This window comes from Esox lucius, chromosome 12 (assembly GCF_011004845.1).
Source record: "Esox lucius isolate fEsoLuc1 chromosome 12, fEsoLuc1.pri, whole genome shotgun sequence".
NCBI classification, from domain to species: domain Eukaryota; kingdom Metazoa; phylum Chordata; class Actinopteri; order Esociformes; family Esocidae; genus Esox; species Esox lucius.
This window is the reverse complement of record NC_047580.1, coordinates 9,508,214-9,530,681: the sequence shown is the minus strand read 5'-3', so window position 1 is coordinate 9,530,681 and position 22,468 is coordinate 9,508,214. Positions and strand designations below refer to the sequence as shown.

Sequence of the window (22,468 nt, the reverse complement as noted above, 5' to 3'; positions counted from 1 at the left end):
CATCTCACTCAATATCAAAGAAACTTCCGGTTGTCCTCACCTTTATAGACATCCCAAACTGAATACACATTAGCCCATTGGTTATTTACTGTCGCGCTTTGAATAAACAGCATATCAGCAAGCTTGCAGAGTACTTTATATCTATTTTTAAAATACCTTTACTATAGGCATTTATGTATGCATTCTGGTGGACATCGGGCGTAAGGCCTATATTACGCAATGCATGCAGTCAAGGCCGCAAAGCGTTTTAAACACCAAATGTAGGCACAACTGAGCAGAGTTGTACACATTATTTAAAGCAATTGAATAAAAGGTTTTCTTCTAGGTTACTTCTAGGTTATGTCATTTGTTTTAGGACATTTAACACAACGAGCAAATGTTGCCAATAATATTTGTGCTATTAATGGCGCCAGCTGGCTGCGGCACCATTTTGAGATTTCTTTCTATTTCTAATGGTCGGAAAGGGCAAAGGGGAATCCCCACCTCCCCAAAAAAGAACTGCATTTAAATACACAACCTCTCTTTTTCTTTTCCCTCCATCTTCTCCCTCCTCCTCTGTCAGCACTGTATTTCAGCCACTGTTCGATTAAAGTCTCTGCCTCTGATTCTGTAATGTTATGTCTCCTGGCTGCAGCTGACAGTGAAAATCAAAAGAAGTAGTTTGTAAATTCATAATAACTAGATAAGCAATGACAGAAACTATCTGACCACTTTGCTAACTAAATGGTAGGTATTTGACAAACAGACAATTTTCTTTAATGTTTAAACAGCCATTTTCTTATTGGTTTAACCTTAAAATGATAAGGGGATCATGTGACTTTTGTTTACATTCACCACCTTAAGAAAGACTGAGCGACATGAGGTGACATTGGGTTAGTCTATGCCCACCCCTCAGTCTCACTTGAATGCTTATTTCCCTAGCCAATCTCCAAACTATTTAACATTTCTGCAATGAGGACGCAAAATACTTGTTTACATACATTCCCTGAGAATCCCCAACAAACAGTTTTACAAAAAAGGCTACCACAAATTTAGATTCCCTTATATCCAAAGGTCTAACGTTGCACACACACTTGTGATTTTTGTCTCTACGAATAAATGACCGCGTGCCAAATTCGTTTAAATGTAAAAACAGTCACAACCCTATTAAATAGTGTCAAATCCAAGTGTTTTCTAAATAACTTGAAATGCTTAAATTATGTAAAAGCCTTATAAAGCATGGCCTCTCTGGCTTTATTGCTTAAATATTATATGTCTCACCTTTCATCACGGCAGTGATTTTTAAGGTAGAGAATGGACTCTTCCTCTTCCAGCCCAGTTGAAGCCCAGAGCGCTCATCAGAGATGACATGATGAAGAATTCTCCTTACCATGTCACTATTATTCATCCCTCCGATAGATGACAGCTGGTTCGTCTGAAAGGGAGAAATACATTACAGGATATACTTAACATTGCACATATACTGCAACACAAATCCAAAGGCATTTAATTAGAATTTAGTCCCTTCTAGAGCAAAGTCTCTTTTTGTCGGACCGCGTAAGCGGAGCCAGTCTAGAAGAGAGAATGTCTCTAACTGACTGAGCGAGGGACTGAGTGAGTGACTCGACTACCACCACAGTCAAAACACATTATGCCTTAGGGTTTGTTCAGGACAGACACAATTCTTTGCTGGGTACAACCTATTTTATAGGAAGCCTAAAATAAAACAGTTCTGGTGGATGTTTGAATTTCTTCAGGATAGACAAACACTTTGCTGGCTACACGATTCTCTCGTCTTTTCACTTGACGAAAAAGTAATTTATCGTCACCTACATTGATAGATACTGTATCAATGTCATTCACTAATGGGTAATTAGCTGTTAAAACGGCCAGTGACATAAGAGTATCTGTTCAGGATAGACAAAAACGTATCTGGCTACAGCCTTCAGTAACTACATTATAGGAAGCCTAAAATAAAACTGTTTACTGTTATATTGCAACTATTTCTGGTGGATTTTTGAATTATGCATTAGGATTTGTTCAGGACAGACAAAAACCTTAATTGGCTACATCTTTCGTCTTTTCACTTGACGAAAAGGTCAGTTATTGTCGCCTATATTGATATTTATTGTATCAATGTCATTCACGAATGGCTAATAAGCTGTTAAAATAGGCAGTGGCAAAAACCATACTGTTCATACATGATATTTGTGGTGGTAAACCTAATAAGAAACGTTAGTCAGTTTAACACAATGGTGTATAGCGACATATTGAAACTTGGCGTGATGTTAATGACCTAATGTTAAAATGCTATACCAACTCTGAAGTAGCTTTGTGGTTTAGTGATTAAAGACATCCAGGGTGGGCATCAAACTTTTTATTGCGGCCCAGCTAAACTAGGCTTTAAACCACCTTTAAACTAACGTTAAACATCAAACAATAGAGTTAAACACGTGCACTGTATAATACCCTGTCTATCTACTCTGGCTAGAAGCGCATACTGAGTAATACCGCATTTGGCACATTTTATGCTCTGGTAATAATTTACAAAAAATTTACATCCAGTTACGGAATGTTAAAAGCATGACGTGTTATAATATATGATCATTTTATTATATTGTAGCATTGAATATAAACCAGCCAAGTTGGCATTTGTGTTAAAATATATTGTAGAAAATCATATTAATATTTGACTAAAATAATCTCAACCTCAGATATTATTTTGAACCAGTCCAACTAAGATTTTGGCGCAAAAAACTGGACACTCATCTTTTCCCTTACTTTCAGATAACAATTGTTTGTGTTGCATTCCGATCATGGCATCTGTTAAGCATTTTACACATATATTTAATCATGCTTACACATATATTTATTTATAAAATACCTACCTGAAGTGGTAAACTCCTTTCCATAAACCTTATACACTCACCTAATGGATTATTAGGAACACCATACTAATACTGTGTTTGACCCCCTTTCGCCTTCAGAACTGCCTTAATTCTACGTGGCATTGATTCAACAAGGTGCTGAAAGCATTCTTTAGAAATGTTGGCCCATATTAATAGGATAGCATCTTGCAGTTGATGGAGATTTGTGGGATGCACATCCAGGGCACGAAGCTCCCGTTCCACCACATCCCAAAGATGCTCTATTAGGTTGAGATCTGGTGACTGTGGGGGCCATTTCAGTACAGTGAACTCATTGTCATGTTCAAGAAACCAATTTGAAATTATTCGAGCTTTGTGACATGGTGCATTATGCTGCTGGAAGTAGCCATCAGAGGATGGGTACATGGTGGTCATAAAGGGATGGACATGGTCAGAAACAATGCTCAGGTAGGCTGTGGCATTTAAACCATGCCCAATTGGCACTAAGGGGCCTAAAGTGTGCCAAGAAACCATCCCCCACACCATTACACCACCACCACCAGCCTGCACAGTGGTAACAAGGCATGATAGATCCATGTTCTCATTCTGTTTACGCCAAATTCTGACTATACCATCTGAATGTCTCAACAGAAATTGAGACTCATCAGACCAGGCAACATTCTTCCAGTCTTCAACTGTCCAATTTTGGTGAGCTCGTGCAAATTGTAACCTCTTTTTTCCTATTTGTAGTGGAAATGAGTGGTTCAAGGTGGGGTCTTCTGCTGTTGTAGCCCATCCGCCTCAAGGTTGTGCGTGTTGTGGCTTCACAAATGCTTTGCTGCATACCTCGGTTGTAACAAGTGGTTATTTCAGTCATAGTTGTACTTCTATCAGCTTGAATCAGTCGGCCCATTCTCCTCTGACCTCTAGCATCAACAAGGCATTTTCGCCCACAGGACTGCCGCATACTGGATGTTTTTCCCTTTTCACACCATTCTTTGTAAATCCTAGAAATAGTTGTGTGTGAAAATCCCAGTAACTGAGCAGATTGTGAAATACTCAGACCGGCCCGTCTGGCACCAACAACCATGCCACACTCAAAATTGCACCTTTCTTTCCCATTCTGACATTCAGTTTGGAGTTCAGGAGATTGTCTTGACCAGGACCACACCCCTAAATGGATTGAAGCAACTGCCATGTGATTGGTTGATTAGATAATTGCATTAATGAGAAATTGAACAGGTGTTCCTAATAATCCTTTAGGTGAGTGTATGTAGATAATATCTGTAATAAATGTTTGGCCCAAACCCATTCATTAATAAAATACAGCCCTTCACAAAACAGAAAACTTCAAGATACAGAAAACAAAATGTCTATTGCTGAATGACAGAATGTCCTCCCACTCACCTCTCCTTGAAGGGTGAAGGTACGGCAGAGAGGACAGTGAGGGATTAAGACAACATAAAGTCACTTTTTTCTCCTCAATTGTCAGTCAAGAGGAAATGTGAATGCTGATGTTTCTGCCTCTCCCCTTACCCTCCCAGGGGCTGGTTCTAAAAAGACCTCAGGATAATGAACTGCTTGGCCTAATCCAACAATTCCTTCTTTGACCCCCAAACCTCAGCTAAAATGCAAATATTTGTTTAAATTGACCAAGCTTTGGACATTAGTGCTCAATCTTAGATTATCAACCTAAATTGAGCTAGTCTGTATAGACCTATTGTATTCATATATTTTTGTCTTAAGTGTTGATTATCTCTTTTAAACTAGTTCATTATCTCCTGTCCAATTGACTGTGAAAAGGGAAAAACGCTGGAACCCCCGTCACTCAGTGGTCTAAAGCAGTAGTTCTCAAACTTTACAGACCAAGTACCACCTCGGATCAAGCAAAAATATCAAGATATCTAAAAGCCACCATGACAGAGAAACAAAAAAAATAATCTATGAGCATCGAATTACCATGTATATCACCATGTATATAGTATGTTAGGCTGTTAATGCTGTCTATTTACGCATTTAATTTAATTTAGGAATTTTGTGTTGCAAACACAACCTATTTTGCAAATTGAATGATCAATTATAACATTGTTTATGAAATCTCAAAAGCAATATGAGCCCTCAAGATGCTGATTCTCACCTTGCCACCGTGAATACATGGACTTTAGAACAGGGGTGGAAAATGCCAGTGAGCATCGTGGGCCAGATAACTTTTTTAACCAACATGCCTAAAAAACAGACAACATAGCTAACTCTGTTAAATTGGATATTATATTTATGCATAATTATTTTCCATGCAACACCATTTTCATTATTTAACTTTATTTACTTTAACAATGTTTTTTTATTATTATTTTCTGTTAACAACTGTTATTATGGCAGCAAAAGGCCTAAAAAAATCCCTTATTAGGGTTATTATTCAACAGAAATGCCTTAACACTTAACTTTCAACTCAACAGAGTAAGCTACATTACATAAGGTATAGTGTATAACAGTTATATAGGTATAACAGTTATTAGGGCAGACATAATGAAATCACTTCTGAAGATTTTCACTCAAAGCAAATGTTGGTATAATTGCCGTCATCTAACTTCATACACTATATTTGTTGGTACTACGTGCTTTTAACGACAGCGATTCCAGCAGCCCAGACCCAAGAAATCTACCTTAGGACTACTCACTCAATATGAACAGGAGAGCCTCGTATGGGCGTTGACAAGTGAGGTGAAGTCGGGAGTAATTTCTGTTGAAGCAGAGTGCGGTTCTGCTGAAGAAGTGTGCGGTTCTATTGAAGCAGTGTGCGGTACTGTTGCAAGATGTTCATCAGTGAGGCTCCATCTGCCCTTCGACTTGTTGAATTGTAGCATCGGGTGACAGTTTTAGTATTTCGCTGCATGCTTGCTCTGTAAGTGCCTCTGCAAATTGTACTCTTTAAAAACTGTGACGTTAGCTTAACATATTAAGCAAGTTGCTATACCTGCGACATCTGCAAATAAATATTTTCCTTTCAATCGTTTTTTAAATGAAGATTTCCAGAGATCGCTAGCCATCAATTGCGTATAGTACGTACAAATGATAACTTCCGCGCGTGGATTGTTGTGCTGGTCCCTACGTATCATAGCAACACAAATACATTGTTTCAACTTAAAGGTATTTTAAACAGACAGTATTATACTGCTGTACTTATTACTGGTGGTGCCACGGGACTTTTAATTTGAAAAATAAATAAAGACGCAACAGTAAATAAAGTAACGTAATCTGCGAACCTTGTCCATTTTGTATTATTGTAAAGGTTTTGGATGAATCGCGGGCCGGATAGAATGACTCAAAGGGCTGGATCCGGCCCGGGGGCCTTTTCTTGCCCAGGTCTGCTTTAGAATCACTGTATAGGTATTACTCTACAGCAGGGGTATTCAAAGCTGGCCCTTGAAGCCTGTTCCACTAACATTTTTCATTGCAACCCTCTAATCAGGGACCTATTCAGACTTAAGACACCAGGTAGGTCCAATTAATGATGAGTTAGAACAGAAAACCAGCAGCCTCCGGCCCTCGTAGGGTAAGATTTGAATACCCCTGCTCTACAGCTTTATTGTACTTTACAATACAAAATATGAAATCCCTTTTAGGTTTTCTAGTCAAATGGTGTACGACCATGGGTGCTCCAAGTAGTGGAGCACCAGTGTAGACGTACATTTTACAGTCTGAGCCACTGGTTTAAAGCATCTGCCACTGAGTCCCACTGGGTTCGAGTAAGGTCATGCCACTGCCAATTGCAGGTGGAGGGTGTAACAAGGCGTCACCCACTGGGCCAGCGCCGTCTAGCCTCAGCTAATTAAACTGACCTTTTGATCTGTATCCATTATTATATGAACGCACACTTGTGGTCTTTGTATAATTCCATGATGTCTGGGTGCTCATTGCTAAGCAATTTACATAATTACATAATGCTAAACCTTTTCCATCTGATTCTATAATTCTTTTTTTTTAACTGTGTCAAATGCGTAGGTCACCAACCATCTTGGTTGGGCCCACGATGGTTCAGCAGTGGCTTTCAACCAAACTGAATATATGACAATGGTGGCACCAAGGCTTTAATGTAGCTGGAATGTGCTACATTTTATTTAATTGTAACTTCATTTGGAAATGGCTATAAGACAAAATATATATTTGCCCATTGATTGTTGAAAAGCATAAAACTTAATGAAATGTTAAATGTTAAAGATCACCATTACTTCAATGAGAATATAATAATGCAATTAATTAACCAATGTTTGTTTACCTATATTAAAGTCAACACCACTTCCACCGTTGGCTTTGCCTTGGGTACACTTATACTGCCAACCGATCATTGCCAACGATGGAAAGACAGTGGATTTCCAACCGCGACTCTTACAACCAATGCCAACACATCATTGCTTCTTGGGATAGCAGCAATTTGATGTGGTTTTTGTTTACTTCTACATTGTAAAAACCAATTTGGTGAAACTCCACGGAAACTATAGTTCCCAACATTCAAATCCAAACCAACAACAGGTTTAACAGTGTTGCTACACTACATTCAACGTGTTAAATTAAAAAGAGATTACTATTGATGGATAGCTATACATTAATGAAACAATGACTCTAATCACTCTATGGCTGGTTTGTTTCTTTAGAAAACAATGACAGTTGAATAGGCACTACGCTACATGAACTACTATGTAAATCGAAAGCATGTCTAAATCATACTTCGCATACTACATACATACAATAATTATGTACTCAGCGGATGATGGTGAAGTACGTACTATTTTGTATATGTAAGCTGGTATGCCAGTATTGGGACTGACTGCATACTACCACGTCATAAAGTTGCGTCTCGACATTAGATCATTTTGTTACGCATTAACATCATGCAATGTTTGAACAGTTAGCTAGACACCTTAAGTCTAATAGGCCTACTAGTATCTGCTTACTACTTGGAATAGTCACAAGAATTGAACAATTGCTAGTGAGACTGAAGATGAACTTTACACTGCCAAAGCTAATTCATTTCATGGCACAATGTACATTTTTCTTTCATTCGTGAATGCCATTGATACAATACCTATCAATATAGGTGATAACTGACTTTTTCGTTAAGTTAAAAGACAAGAGGATCGTGGAAACCCCTTCTCTTCTCCTGTGCAAGGGGTTGTGGTCTATATTACCCCAAAAAGCATCCACCAGAAATAGTCACAATATAACCATCAAAAGTTTTGTTTTAAGTTTACTATAACGTAGCTACGGAAGCTTTTACCCTGCAACGTTTTTGTCTTTCCTGAACAAATCCTAAAGCATAATATGTTTGGTCTGTGGTGAGGACTGAACACCAGTCACCCACATGGCAGTCCATGTCTTTAACCACTACACTATTTAACCATGAGTAGTCGGTCAGTCACTCACCTACTCACTCACTCACTGGATAAGAGACATTCGCTCTTCATGGCCGGCTCTGCTTATACGGTTCAGCAAAAGCTGATGCCGTTCCTCCATAAACTGTCACATTTATAATTAAAATACTTAACTGGATTAAATCTTGTTCTCGAGATAAATGCAGATTGCGTCTTACACTAGACTGATGGATAGATATTACATTGTATTTACAATTAAAATATTAAATAACAATCTCAGATTGTACTACCTTGACAAAGTACAACCTTGACCAGTGCAAATGTATGCCGGTTAGCCTATAGAAAAACCAAAAGCAGTTTTTGGAAAATAACAAGGTCCCTTTCTCGAAGTGAATAGGAAAAAAAATAATCTTTGAGGGTCTCTCACAGGGGTTATGATGGGGATAACAAGTTGATTTCAATGCCAGTGCATAGGCCCAAACTGAGAGGAGCTATGGGAAAATATGATTGCTTAAATTATGAGTCTGGTCCTATGCACTGGCACTGAAATTAACCCATTTCAATGCCAGAATTCTTGGGACAGATCCGCAAGGATGTGCCATAGACTTGGTGAAAATTATGTTGTGTTTTTCCGAAAACTCCTCTTGGCTTTTCAATGCCTTATACATGTCACCTATTCACAAATAATGCATGTGCTTAAACTAGGAATAGTAATTCGCAACGTGGAGACGCGCCAAGGATCTAAAACAGCACTCACCATCTTCACGGTCTGATTCTATCTGCCTCCCTTGGCTTGATTGCTACGTCTGACTGTTAAAGTCCCGCCCCCTCATTAGCTTAAGGACAAGGAAATACAGAAATAAGAAAGAATACGGAAAGAAAATGAATACAGAAATGAATGATCAAGGAAATAAATAGGGGAATAATATTAATCAATACATTTATATTTTTATGTATATATTTATTGAAACATTTACAAATTTCAAATTTTGGTAGGTTTGGTCCTCCAGAATATGCAGTCATTTCTATTGTGGGCAATTCTAGGGAGTCATAAAAAGCCAGCAACACTTGCAATAACAGTGCCTCATGATGACGGTACACTCTCCTAAGTATTTCCTACATTGTTTACTGCCCCACATTAAATAGTTTTTGAGCTATGAGGTTAAGTACATTATGTTAGTGTATCACATTAGGGGCTATAGAGGGGTCTGGAAAATATGGTTTACCTGGATAAAGCACAGAGTAGGCCACTTTTATTTTGAAATATTCCAAAATGCTTTTTTTTTTTATGTAGGTAGGTATGCTTGACAAGCTGCAGTTGAGGAAAAAGTAACCTAACAAAAGTGTTTTGAGGTTCTCCAGGTTTTGTCTCCAGAAACGAATATGCGATGCAAACGAAGATGCCGCAGTTAAAAGTGATGTCATATATCACGACTATCAGCCAACAAGCATTAAGGATTTGACCAACCCAATATAATTTACTGCCAACTATAGACAGTGCTGGACTTGGGAGTGTTTTTCAAACATCCAATTTGAGCAGGGTGTCACAACCCCTACATTTATGCAAACAGTAGCTTTCCTGATAGATGACTGGCCACAACCAAATAACTGTCTTTACTAAATTATTTCCAAATTCAAAAACACACAAGGCGCAGTATAACTGAATAACTGGCAAAGGCAAAATGTAGGCAAGGTGGCTAGAGACGTTTTATCTACAAACATGAAAAGGTGAATCATAACATACGGTTTGTAAACAAAAACCAACAAGACCAGCGGGTGGAAACCTGGCTTTTATTACAAATACATGACATTGCCATCCATTTCAGCTGAAACAACCCATAGTCCTTTAGACAAAAATGCATCACATTGACTCACCCAAATCACTTTATTTAAAATCAAGAGTTTACAAAATCAAGTCTTGATTACAAAAAGTTAAAAACGTAGTCTCAAACACAACATACTTTGAAGTTGACAAAAAAGGATCAAATTCTGCTTTTTTGGTGTTTGTTCCTTTAATTTAACACATTAACTGACAAAAACAGACTTGCCAAATGAAATCTCTAAAGCACAACTTAATGACTAAGGCTGGGATTCATTCAAACCGGCAATAGCTATGTTTACATCGTGTCTTTATTTACAATATTCGTGTCAAATTTTTGAGTCTCTACACCAAGGGTGTCAAATCGGTTCCACGGAGGGCCTTGTGTGCAGGTTTTTGGCTTATCCTATAAATTGGTTCCCAGTTCAAACCTAAACAACCAGGTGAGGGTAGAAACTAACCAATTAGTGACCAAATTAATCAAGTACAAGGTGAAAACCTGCCGACACTGCCCACCGTGTTGCTCCGTTTGTGTTTACATAGCCAGACCAATTGTGATCTTGTTCAGAGTTAAGCCGCTTTGTCAAATGAAAGACAAAAATAATCAAAATTGAGCTCCCTTTGTAAACACAGCCCGGTAGCAGTTGTATGTTTTAGCGTAGTATCCAAGACCAGTCTGACCAAATACGACAGTGCGGGTATGATTGAACAGAGCCGAAAATATACAATAAGTGTTAATGGGATGAGGACAACATAAGGAAAATGGCAATCAGAACTACATATTTGGGATTAAGGAGGTTGAGTGGTCCCAAACCCCCCCCACTGTGTTTCCACTTCCCAGTTTTTTGTGACAACCCCACCCCTGCACAAACCACCAACTGTAGTCTTTTTGCAGGCTGAAACTAATTTCAATATAAGCCACTACAGAAATATGCAGTTACAGATCAAGCTTAGTATCTGATAGTTGTCTGAGTGAAAAAACAAACAAAAAAACAATTTCTGTCTTTATTCTGGATGAAGCTAGTGGATGAGTGGTGTAATTTGCTACTCCTCAACAAAATCCAACATATTAGCAAACAGTATATACATTCTGGAAGCCAACAGGCATTCTGACATCTGCTCCACCAATTCCCAAACTTCTCAGAGCCCAGAAGAAGTTTCATATTAGCCTTGAACTGACACTGATTAGTTAATTATTACCAAGCCACTGACTTACTTAATCAAGTGTGCAAGTTCAATTACACAACAAACAAGTGAAACAACTGGTGGTCCCAAAGAGAATGCGGAAACCCTGATCTACTCCAAGCTTGGCAGACTCATCGCCGCACTGGCATCAATAGCTGGGTGGCTGTCACCGAATCAGGGAAAAGGTTGTGGTACGTTGGGAGGGGTACATACGCTGCCGTGATCATTTTACCTATGAGGGTAGGAAAAATAAAAATCATCCTGTTTAATACAAAAAGAGTATAAAAACATAGAAAGATTAATTCTAAAAGGTACATGCTAGCTGTGGATTTTAAATCGCCATGGAACAATTGTAATAAAGTTGTTTCCCATTATCCCACGGGAATGTCATCTAAATGGCAGGTAAGTAGGTCTATAAAATCTATTAAAACAAATATACACACCAGCAAACCACCGTCCATGTAGCGCATTCACAGCAGCCATCGCTGTTGGGATTGTAGGGCATTTAACATACACGTTTCCCTGCGAAAAGAATGCAGCAAATCCATTAAATTATACAACTTGCAAGACGCAACAAACAGATGTGAAAAGGGAAATAAAAGATGTGTTACACCATAAAATAAAACAAATAGTGACTCCATTCATAGTTTGCAAATAGGGGTGTAACGGTTTTTTTCATCAACATTTTCATCACATCTAAACTTCTAACAAATTGTATAGAATCGTGTTCATTTGGCAGCATGTTTGGTTGAGTTTGATGCTTTGAACGTAACTCGCTCATCTGAAAGTGAGCCGTTTTCTGTAAACAGTAGCTAACGTTCCTAGTGGTCGAAGTAGTAATTCCTCAAGTTCAAAATGTAACAGCACTGGAAAGTTACGGTACGTTTTGCTAATCAATATAACCTTTTAGCTAGCCCACCACCATTTTTGATAGAATTGTATAGAGGTTAAAAAAAATATAATTTTGAGATAGTAAAAAAGTAATGTATGGAAATTGTTTAGACAAGCTGCAGTTTGGGAAATTCGACTTGCATGACAGACCAGACCATGTAATATCAAAGGGTTCAGTCTTTTTTCTTTACCGGAAGGCAAGAAAGCTAGTAGACACTTCAGGAGAAGACGAAGATCTGTCATTTGTAATTCAAATAAATTACTATTTTGTTCAATTAAATTATAAGTTGGCCAATAATTGGAAACTGTGGCTCATAATAGGGGGTCATATTTCTTACCGACAACACTGACAAACTACTGAAAAAATAAACGTCCCAATAATGACATGCTAGCTAACATTTGTATGTCACTAATAATCATCAGGAACAGTTGCAAAACTGTGCGTGTTTCACAGATTCATGTTTGTTTGGGTTTGACAAAATTATTTTGGCTAAATACTGTAGTACAGCCGTTTGTGACTTTTGTTGGTGTTGGATGGATGAAGACAGCGTGGACTTTAATTTCTTTATTTAGATAGAATTTAAGTCATATTAGATCAGTGTCTAAAGGACAGACAGATTTACTTTTACCCAACCTTGACCAAAAATAACCTTATTTTGCTAGATTTTACATCCATTGTTACTCTAAAAATACATGAAGATATTTAGGGGAGTATGCCCAGACCCCCCAAAACAAGGCGTAGCCCCGCCCCCCCTCCCCCGGTACCAGATCCTTTGTTACCTCTAGCAGGCTACTGGTGTGCATGTTTAACCAAACTGTCAGAAACGGACTCCATGAGGGCCTGACGTCCTCTAGTGTGGGACCTGTGCTCACAGCCCAGGACCATGCAGCTCGATTGGCATTGGCCAGAGAACACCAGAATTGGCAGGTCCGCCCTTGGCGCCCTGTTCTCTTCACAGATAAGAGCAGGTTCACACAGAGCACGTGCCCGACTTGAGTGTCTGGAGACGCCATGGTGAACGTTATGCTGCCTACAACATCATCCAGAATGACTGGGTCAGTGGTGATCAGGGGAGGCATATCTTTGGATGGTCGCATAGATCTCCATGTGCTAGCTGACTGTTGTTGATGCCACTGATTGGCCCTCATCTTCCCCAGACCTGAATCCAATTGAGAACCTCTGAGACATTATGTATTGGGGCATCCCATGCCACCAAGTAGCGCCACAGACTGCCCAGGAGATCACCAATGCCCTGATCCAGTCTGGGAGGAGATACCCCAGGACACCATCCGCCATCTCATCAGGAGCATGGCCAGACGTTGTCGGGTGTGCATACAGGCACAGGGGGCCATAAACAATACTGAGTCATAAGCTGCCATGATGAAATTCACAAAACTTGGAACAGCCTGTGATTTCAATTGTTTACTTTGAAATCTCAATCTGTTGGTGATTTTGGTTTCCATTGACCATTGTTAAGTGATTTTGCTCAACGATTCAAACCATGTACAGTAAAGATTTAGATCTTTAATATACTTAATTTGAGACTAGATGTGTGATTTAAGTGTTCCCATAATTTTCTCAAGCAGTGTATTTTCTTAATGAAACAATTGAAATAATCCAAAATAAAAAGCAAATCCTGTGTGGCTCTTCAAGTAGTACACATGCTATATGAGCAATTGGCTTACAGTTTGTTGAAATGGGTGGGAGGGACATTCTTAACATGGCTCGAGCACCTTTAGAAGGTTCAGTACTCCTCAATTCTCAACCAAAAAGTAAAGGGCCATGGCTATTAAGACACCCCTCTCTCTTGTAAAAAAATAAATGAGCACAGACTGCTATGGGCAGCTTGAACGCTGAGGGGAGACCCATGTTCCTTCACGTCTCCTTGTTGCTCTGGTGATATTGATACAGGGTCATGTCGGCATAGATGTGTCAACATGATTGATTTGTTAGCAGTTGCATAGGCTACGTTCATCAAGCAGTGGCGACAACGTTTTATCAACAAGTCTGTCCATCACTGACGTATTCTACTGGAAAGCCAAAAGGCTGCTAAACTGGAAATTTAAATGAAGCTGGAGGTTTGCAACCCATGAAGAGGCCCTCTGTACTGTATAGTTACAAATGTGTACTGTTACAGCCCAACCTTCAAAAGTGCAAAGAACAACCCACTTCTATAAAGACCCTTTCAAAAGCACTTTACCTGAGGTGAGTTCTTGTCCACGTATATGTGTACAATGCCACCATGTTTGTTGCACTCCTCAATGACGTCATCCTGAATCTCAATGTCCCAGCCGGGTTCATTTTCCCTGCAAAAAAAATCATCAAGTAATAAAACAGCCAGGTCATTACAGGAAATGACCAGTTACATGTACATTAAAAACAACATTTTAGCTAGTTGACGGTTGTTGTCCCCTTCTATCCTAATCTCACATTTGGTGAATGATTTGCAAATTTAGGCCCGAGCATGGATAAAAGAAGTGTAAAACAAGACCGGTATTCAGGAAAATTAAATGAGGAGAAAGAGGCGACTTACGACTGTGGGTTGAACATGTTGGAGAGCTGTAGGCAGTGTGTGGCCAGGGGTTGCGTGGGGAGGACCATGGCCTGGTTCAGTGCAGGGGTGGAAGCAGCTGTGAAAACAGATGACAGCGTTATTAACAGTCTTCTCATCAGGACATGGGGAGATCAAGTGCAGTTTCATTCCCGCCTGTTGAACTGACCAGCAGATCCTGAGCTGACTGAAATTTTGATGGAATCAAAACAAAATCGACCCAACCCGGCATCTGAGAACATCAAGCTGCCCACACCCACAGGTCACCGGGTCTTCCCTTGGGGCTTCCTCAGTGCACTTTGGCAAAAATGCATTCACAAGAAAACCAGAGAAATGAAGAGCTTACATGCTCTAACTTGGCTTAAACAAACAAAAAAGCATGTATGTGCACACGGAGTTCGGTACGCGTGACAGCAATGATTCGAACACGGACCATGGGAGAACTCTGGTTTGAAACATGAAATTGAAAAGAAAAATGACTTATTATAAATGAATTCGATCCATGTGCAGAATTGAAAAGCTGTGCACTTCAATCTTTCACATTCACCTTCAGTGGGTGGGTTCACCTCGGCTTGTATGTCTAAAGGATTAGAAGAAGAGAGATTAAAGACTTGCACTTCAGTCGTAAAAGGGAAACCATTTTGGTTTTGAGGATGAAACGATGAGCAATGGGTGCATAGCCTGGCAGTACTGCAGTGCACTTTAAACCAGAAGATCTAGCTGCTAGACGGTTAAACCTCCACCGCATAAGGCAAAAACACAACTGGAGCAAAGATTCTACCAGTTTCTGCATGTTAGTTCAACACCAGCATTCACGTGCACATTTACCATGGTAATGCCATGTTTTAGTGCGTTACGTGGCATGTTTGAAAGTGGGCCTTCACCTAGACAAACTAGGTGTAATCTCATTCTGAATATCCCCACTAGTATGGTATTCAATGAGCTCTTTTCGAGCATTGGCTGTGGTGAGTGAAAGAGACTGCTTTCACATCAGACCAACCCTTTGACCAGAGGCTGATGACGCCATTGCAGGTTGTTGCCAAGTGGCCAGAAGAGATCGACACGTGTTGTTGACAATGCCAGATTGGCGTTTAGTCATTAAAAGTTCAACCATAAGATAAACAAATACCAAATCAATGACAGCGAGAACACATGACATCTTCAGTGGCCAACAACCACGGTCATGGATGCAGATAATTGTCACCCTCTTTGTATTGTTATGACATGTCAGACCAAGTGAAATCCAGCCAAAGCAGGTCAGTCTTTGAAATGAGTTATGATTGTAAGTCAAATTGTGGGTACTTTCACATTTGCATGAGGTATTAAGTGTGAGACCCTGAGGATAAGAGGGTCAGCTACATGACGAAGGAAATGTATTAATAAACTCAGAACATTAAATGCAACAATCTCTCATGAAGTTTCTCCTTTGATGGTACAAGGCTGCAGTATTCTTCGATAAGGCAAGTGAGTAGTTCATTCCAGTGTGCAGTATGAAGTTACACATGCATAACAACCCTAACCTGTACCTGTTGTCATGTTGCCAAAGTGGATCTGATTGGAGTGAATTGAACCACTCAGCTGTAGAGCCTGCTGAGCAGCCGGAGGGATCTGAAGACCAGTGCCTAAGGGAAACAAAACCTTTATTAGCAGCCAGCTGGTCCAATGCGACCAATAGCAACATGCAAGCATACTAGAGCGATTACAGAAGTCAACTGGGTTCCACAACACCATAGAAGACTAAATAGGTTGACGTTTCAGCAGAACAAGGGATGCTAACCTCACTTACTGCAGATCCAGTAAAATAAACACTAATCTCTCACCCTCTGCCAGCCTGGCCATGAGCTGGAGACGCCCAGTGGTGCCCAGGTCAATGCCCGTCCTCTCTAGCTCGTCGTTGTCCAGAAAGGAGCTGGCGGTGGAGGAGTCGGTACGTTCCGTCACGTGACCCACCTTCATGGGTCGCCCGGCGAGCTCAAAGCCGTTCAGTTGCTCCAGGGCCTTCTTAGCACACTCTGCGTCGGCAAACTACAATAACATGCATTCAAGACAGTGGTAAGTCACTACAACGGCTTACCCACCAGCCTTTCATATGATTTTAAATGTCCATGCCACTTACTGAAATGAAGCCGTATCCTTTCGATCTTCCGGTTTCGCTGTCCATCATTAGTTGAATGCTCTCAATCTGTCCAGGAAAACAAAATCCAGTTACACATGGTCAACGACAAACTAAGTGAACATGTAACTGAGGAGAAGTAGGGATTCCTTCCTACCCTTCCGAAAGGTTCGAAGATGCCTCGCAGCATGTCCTCTGTGATGTTGAAGTGGAGGGAGCCCACGTAGAGCCGCATGGGGCCAGCGTTCCCCTTCTGAAGGTTGTTGGCCATCGCTGCGGCTCGGTTCTTCTCAGCCTGCACAGTGCAGACAATGGTGAGTCTATACCGCCTGCCAAGTCACTCATTCCATCAATGCCAGTTGTTAAATGAACTACCTGAGAGGCCTGGACAATGATGGGAACACCTAGAAGTCTCTGTCCAGTCAACCCAATAGCCAGCGGGACTGAATTTGCCTCCAGAAACTCAATGTAAGCAATGCCCTTCGACCTCCTGGAGTTTCGGTCAGAGATCATCCGCACATCTCTCACCTGTAGAGGACCAAAAAATGACAAAATGTCAAGAGGGTGGGTGCCTTCCTGAAGATCATTAGATGAAGGTTGCATCAAAGTAATGTGGAATCAATTCGTTCAGAGATGACACAGTTTACTTTCAAATGCTCAGTAAACTGGGAAAACTGACCTTCCCCACAGCGGAGAAGAAGTCCTCCAAGTCTCGTGGTCTAATTCTGGCTGCCAGCTGCATGCAGAAAACCGTACGGGCATCCCTTTCTTCTGGCGTTAGGTTGTCTATTGGTTGCCTTGAAGAGAGAAAAAAAAAAGGGATAAGCATTTTCTCATGGACAGTTCACAAAACTTATCTGAAATCTAACTTGACCATCCAACTGTCTCTCACCTTATTGGACTCTTCTCTTTCTTGAAGGGGCTTCGACTTCTTGAGCGGCGCCGACTGAAAAAGTTAAGTCTTAGGTTATTCCTTACCCAGACCTCTAATACTATTGACTGACTTTATTGGCAAGACATCCGATCACCAACATCACAAAGAATTGAATCATAAAAACCTTAGTTTGTTGGCATGTGGTGGGCCAATCTTCCCTCCCGGACCACCGTTAAATTTCGGACCCAAACTAGGGTTCAAAACAAAGTTCAGCTCAGTATGTATGCCTAATAATAGATATAAACCAGACGGGGTTGTATTCTCTTTTTTTTTATAGTAATGAAGTTGCATTCAGTTCAACTGTGCTTTCAACGACCTCGCCTGACTGGATTTATAAGCCTTGCATACGCCAGTGAGGAGACTCCTTCATGCAACTTCGCCAGCCACAAGTCAGTATCACTCATCCAAAGAACGAGTGAAAAGTACAGCCAGTACGCCCCCCACAGTGGAAAGCACACATTGCTTAATTGTGGAAAACGGAAAAGGAAGCCAAACACAGGGACAGAGGACAGAAGTCTATACATACAAGGGGCTGCGGTGTCCTCTGTAGCGCCCGGCACGTTCTCTGCTGCGGGAGCCGCTACGACGGCGTTCTTTACTGCGACTGCGCTTCTTCTCCCGGCTCTTGCTCCTCTTCCGATCCCGGCTCTTCTTCCTGTCTTTGCTCTTGCTTCGGCGCTTGTCAGAGCTCGGGCTCCGACTACTCCGACTGTGGCTCCTCTTTTTCCTGGAATGCAGAGTTATGTTGTCAGAGTGCAGTCGGATACGCAAGACAACACCCTATATCCATTACTGACGTAGATTCCTACAGGTTGTGTGACTAAAACGATAACCACTAATAGCTCACTGAGCAGACATTTCAAATCAGTACTTACTTCTTACTACTGCGCTCCTCATGTCCATTAGCACTAGAGGACTTGATCTCATCCTAAGCAGGGTCGATAGAAGAACATCATGAGGACGTAGAGGAAACATTGCAAGTCGTCAGGGGGAAGGGGGGGGAGGGAACAAGAAAATACAGAATATATTCATTTAGTAAAAATTCCATTAACATTACTGTGATGTTTGGCCAGGTATCTAAGGGGGTCCTTCTACAGGCCCTGTAGAGTTCCACCCCCAGCCCCCACCCCCCCGGCGTTATAACTACATGTTGAACTCAAGCCAACCAGAAAGTCAAGGTGTATGGGAAAAGTAGCTAACATTTTTTTTGGCATGCTACAGTAAGCCATGGGAACACTTTGGTTTGCTCAACCCCACCCCTCCTGCTTTGTCGTACCAATACCACTATCTGTTCCTAAGCCCACTGAGGCCATGCTTGGCCCACAGCCACTAAAAGAGATCCTGTGGTTGGTGTCAGTCCAGTGATCTTCACCCATTTTCCTTCTTGGACTGTAAGAGTTCGATGCCACCTCTGTCACACATCTCGCCCTGAAGCAAACAGGGATTCACACTGCTTAGTAATATGAACTCCCAAGAAAAACTGAAAAGAAAAAAATCCACTAGTTCAGGCTCATGTTAAATGTCCCTATGTTTTTGTGCCAGTTGAATGGAGGTGATCCATTTTGGCTTGTATTTCATGAGGGGAAAACTATTCTTACTGGTAAATTCATTAACGAAACGTATAATGGAAATTAAGTCTTGAAATTAAAATCTTACAAGTAGTACTAAAATATATTTTTTATATTACTGGTGTTAAAAGGCATGCAAAGTCAGAATGTTGATTTACGAATCGGAAACCATCACAATAGGCCTGGTCAGGGAGACAGTATTCATATTTAAAAAACAAACAAAAAAAACTATTAAAATCATCCCATTTATCGGATTCCATTATCCAAAGTGAGTCATGTGAGCATACCTAATCAAGGTATCGATAGTTTGATTAGATTGAAATTGACAAAAATCCAAATTACTCATTTTGTCATAAGATCCGTAAAAGCAAAGTACTTAAAATTCAAATCCAAGTGTAAAATATGCAGCAGTATGTGAGGTATTTTTCAGGTCACTCTTGATACAGATGCTTAACATAAGGACAATGCATAAAATAAAATATGTACCAAACCTGGTATCACATTTATTATTCTGCTACAGTCAATCCCCCTGTAGCGTTAGGTGTAAACATGGCAGAACAATGCCATGTCAACAGAAAATGTGAATACTGTCTCCTTTGTATGTGAGGTAAAATGCGCTGATTATCATCCATTGGCATTCACCTTGTTGCAACCGAACAGGTGATAGGATGTTCTAAGATGAGCCTCTTTTTGTCCTAGGGGGATTACAGTACATCAATACATTGCGCAATTACTACCTTACTTTTTTTCATAGTTCACACTGGAATCATAGGTGAATTCATGGGAGTAGAGGTGAGATATCATTAGGCAAGTCTACAAAGAGAGATAAATGGGCGTTTATTCAGAATTTTAGATTATGTCTGAATGCATCACACCACATTCATACAAAATCATTTAACCATTATTAACAGCTACACATCTGAGCAGCAAGATAATACAAGCTCAGCAAACAATAACAAACATAGAAACCTGGCAATTCTCCTACCCACCTTTCTGTATGGCGCCTCCAGCATTGCCTCAATGTCAAAATCGTCTGCCATGTTGAGCCTCCGGTCCTGAAAAAAGAATGTCGGACTATTAGTGAAAAGCAAAACCTTATGCAGAATAAAAGATAGGCAGACAAAATGCACAGAAGGCCAGCTCGTCCTAACTCTTGTATAATTCTTAATTCTAGCCCAGGTAAGACCAATACTGTACGCTTAATGCAAAAAAAGATTTTTTCCCCCTCTAGTTTTTGTACACTAGTTTTAAAAAGGTGTCACAACTAAATGTATTACTAAACATTTCACAGCTACATACACGCTAAAACTGCAGCCTACAACATTACGTGCATGTTGGAGCTAACTAGATTTTTGGCAACCAGGAAATGACCACGATTTCCACATCGTTGGTAACCTCGATGTAGAAATCAAATGGTAACCTCAGCCAGCAAATTTAACGTTGTCTCGTGTTAATAGGTAACGAAGCTGTTTTTTTTTTTTTTTACCTACGCCACGGCCAGCTAACAAGGTTACTAACATTAACGAAGAAGGGGGAAAGGATAATCGTTCCTCGCTGATTATCTGGTACATTCCTATCCCCTCGACCAGCAACTGCTTCCCGGCCTGACTTGCTAGTTTAAATATCACATATGGCATGTATGCTAATAATAGCTAGCAACAACAGGACTGGTTTAGTCATGGCTGTGTTTACGTAACAAGTAACCGAGCAAACCAAGTAAACGACAAATATAGGGGCAAAAGTATAGTATATGGGTAGGTGTTCAATCATAACTTACCTCAGCGATGGTTCAGATAGTTTATTCTTCTATGCACAGAACAGAATGCTCAGTAATAATCTAACCAAACAGCTTCGGAGCTAACGTTAGCTAGTCAGCTAGCTACCTTATGCTAAAATAGGCCCTAGCTAGCTATTTGACCTCAGATTCGCCTGCTGCAGTTCTTCTCCAAATGCGTGAAGAGTTTGATCTCCAGAATGCTCGCTTTCCGGACTCTGACCGAAATAAATGATTAGTAGCAGGTCGTAATATATTTAGCTTTATATTAGCTATAATCTTTATCCCCTTTCAGCGTCTGAAGTTATCTTTCACAAAACAACTTCCTTTGCTTCTCTAAAATGGCGCTCTCTTATCATCACGAGAGGAGGGGGGTGTCTATGGGTATATTCATTCTGCAAAACAAAACGTTTAATTTGCCAGTTTCTATTGGACAAATGGTTTGTCAATTTGTCAAACCGAAGGAAATCGGGAGGGACTTACCTGAATGTGTCAAATAGAAACTCATGTTTGCTGAAACGTTTCACCATTGAATCGTTTCGTTTTGCGGAATTAATTTATTACAGGGTAAAAGAAGGCGCTCCTCGGATCTTGCTGTCTGACTGAAATTTGAAGGGCTTTATTGACTGGGGAAACGTGTATATGACAAATGATTAATGATACAAAACATTGGTTATATTTACAATATTGTTTGTTGCCTTATGTTCTGAAGTAGTACTGCTATGATAGCATAATTACCATATTTCGATATGGCAGTTATCATTGATTGATTTGTTTTCAAATTCTGTCTGGGTTGTATCATCTGTGGGAAAATTTAATTAAAAAAACATGACATTTCAAGTAAACATTACACACATGTTTCAAAAAGAAAGGAATGCTTTTCAATCAAGAAACGCATGTTTTAGGTAGTCGAAGCTATAATGAAGGCTGGTCAGCACAGCATTCTATGAGGTGCTGTTTGCACATATGTGTTTATACCTTTGGTAGAACAAGCTGCTTACAAGAATATGATCTTGGCTTGGATACCCAAATGGGGCTACTGTATTTTTTAGAATGAATGCATCAGTTACTGTAAGTTAAATGGTTGTTGTATTTTATGTTCTTTTTGATGGTGTAGTAAAATTGATGCAAATATGTTGACAAGCGTCACCTTGTCCTGAAGAGATTTACACGGTTATCAAAGTCCCAATCTGGGGTAAGCCTAAAAAAAACACAAACCTTCAAGTGGATTAAAAAAAATATATATAGAACAAATGAGTGATGTAATAACAAAAAGAACCAATATCATGTTTTGTCACAAGGTTTTATGGGGATTACGACACAGTGAATATTTAATTCAATAATTTGTGAGCCGTAGAGTGTAGCTCATTTGATAAGAGAGTGGTGCTTGCAACAGTAGTGTTATGGGTTCCCAAAG

At 40.2% G+C, this 22,468-nt stretch overlaps 1 protein-coding gene across 4 annotated transcripts; it reads right to left on the bottom strand.

The window, feature by feature from the left end:
* Nucleotides 1-9,989: 9,989 nt before the first annotated feature.
* Nucleotides 9,990-21,422, bottom strand: LOC105007609 (RNA-binding protein 39). Of its 4 annotated transcripts, none has more exons than XM_010866604.4 (17): nucleotides 21,055-21,422; nucleotides 20,267-20,332; nucleotides 18,585-18,637; nucleotides 18,236-18,436; nucleotides 17,834-17,899; nucleotides 17,668-17,721; nucleotides 17,455-17,572; nucleotides 17,151-17,303; nucleotides 16,933-17,061; nucleotides 16,779-16,844; nucleotides 16,483-16,687; nucleotides 16,189-16,284; nucleotides 15,210-15,242; nucleotides 14,645-14,741; nucleotides 14,312-14,417; nucleotides 11,663-11,741; nucleotides 9,990-11,451 (listed from the first exon to the last, which is right to left on the bottom strand). In XM_010866604.4, exons 2-17 carry the CDS (start codon nucleotides 20,315-20,317, stop codon nucleotides 11,351-11,353), a joined length of 1,608 nt encoding a protein of 535 aa, XP_010864906.2. In that variant the 5' UTR covers nucleotides 20,318-20,332; nucleotides 21,055-21,422; the 3' UTR covers nucleotides 9,990-11,350. The 4 variants fall into 4 exon arrangements, with proteins under 4 accessions (XP_010864906.2, XP_010864905.2, XP_010864907.2 ...); XM_010866603.4 differs by having other exon boundaries at nucleotides 16,933-17,070; nucleotides 21,055-21,421; XM_010866605.4 differs by lacking the exon at nucleotides 15,210-15,242 and having other exon boundaries at nucleotides 16,933-17,070; nucleotides 21,055-21,421.
* Between the last annotated feature and the right edge of the window lie 1,046 nt (nucleotides 21,423-22,468).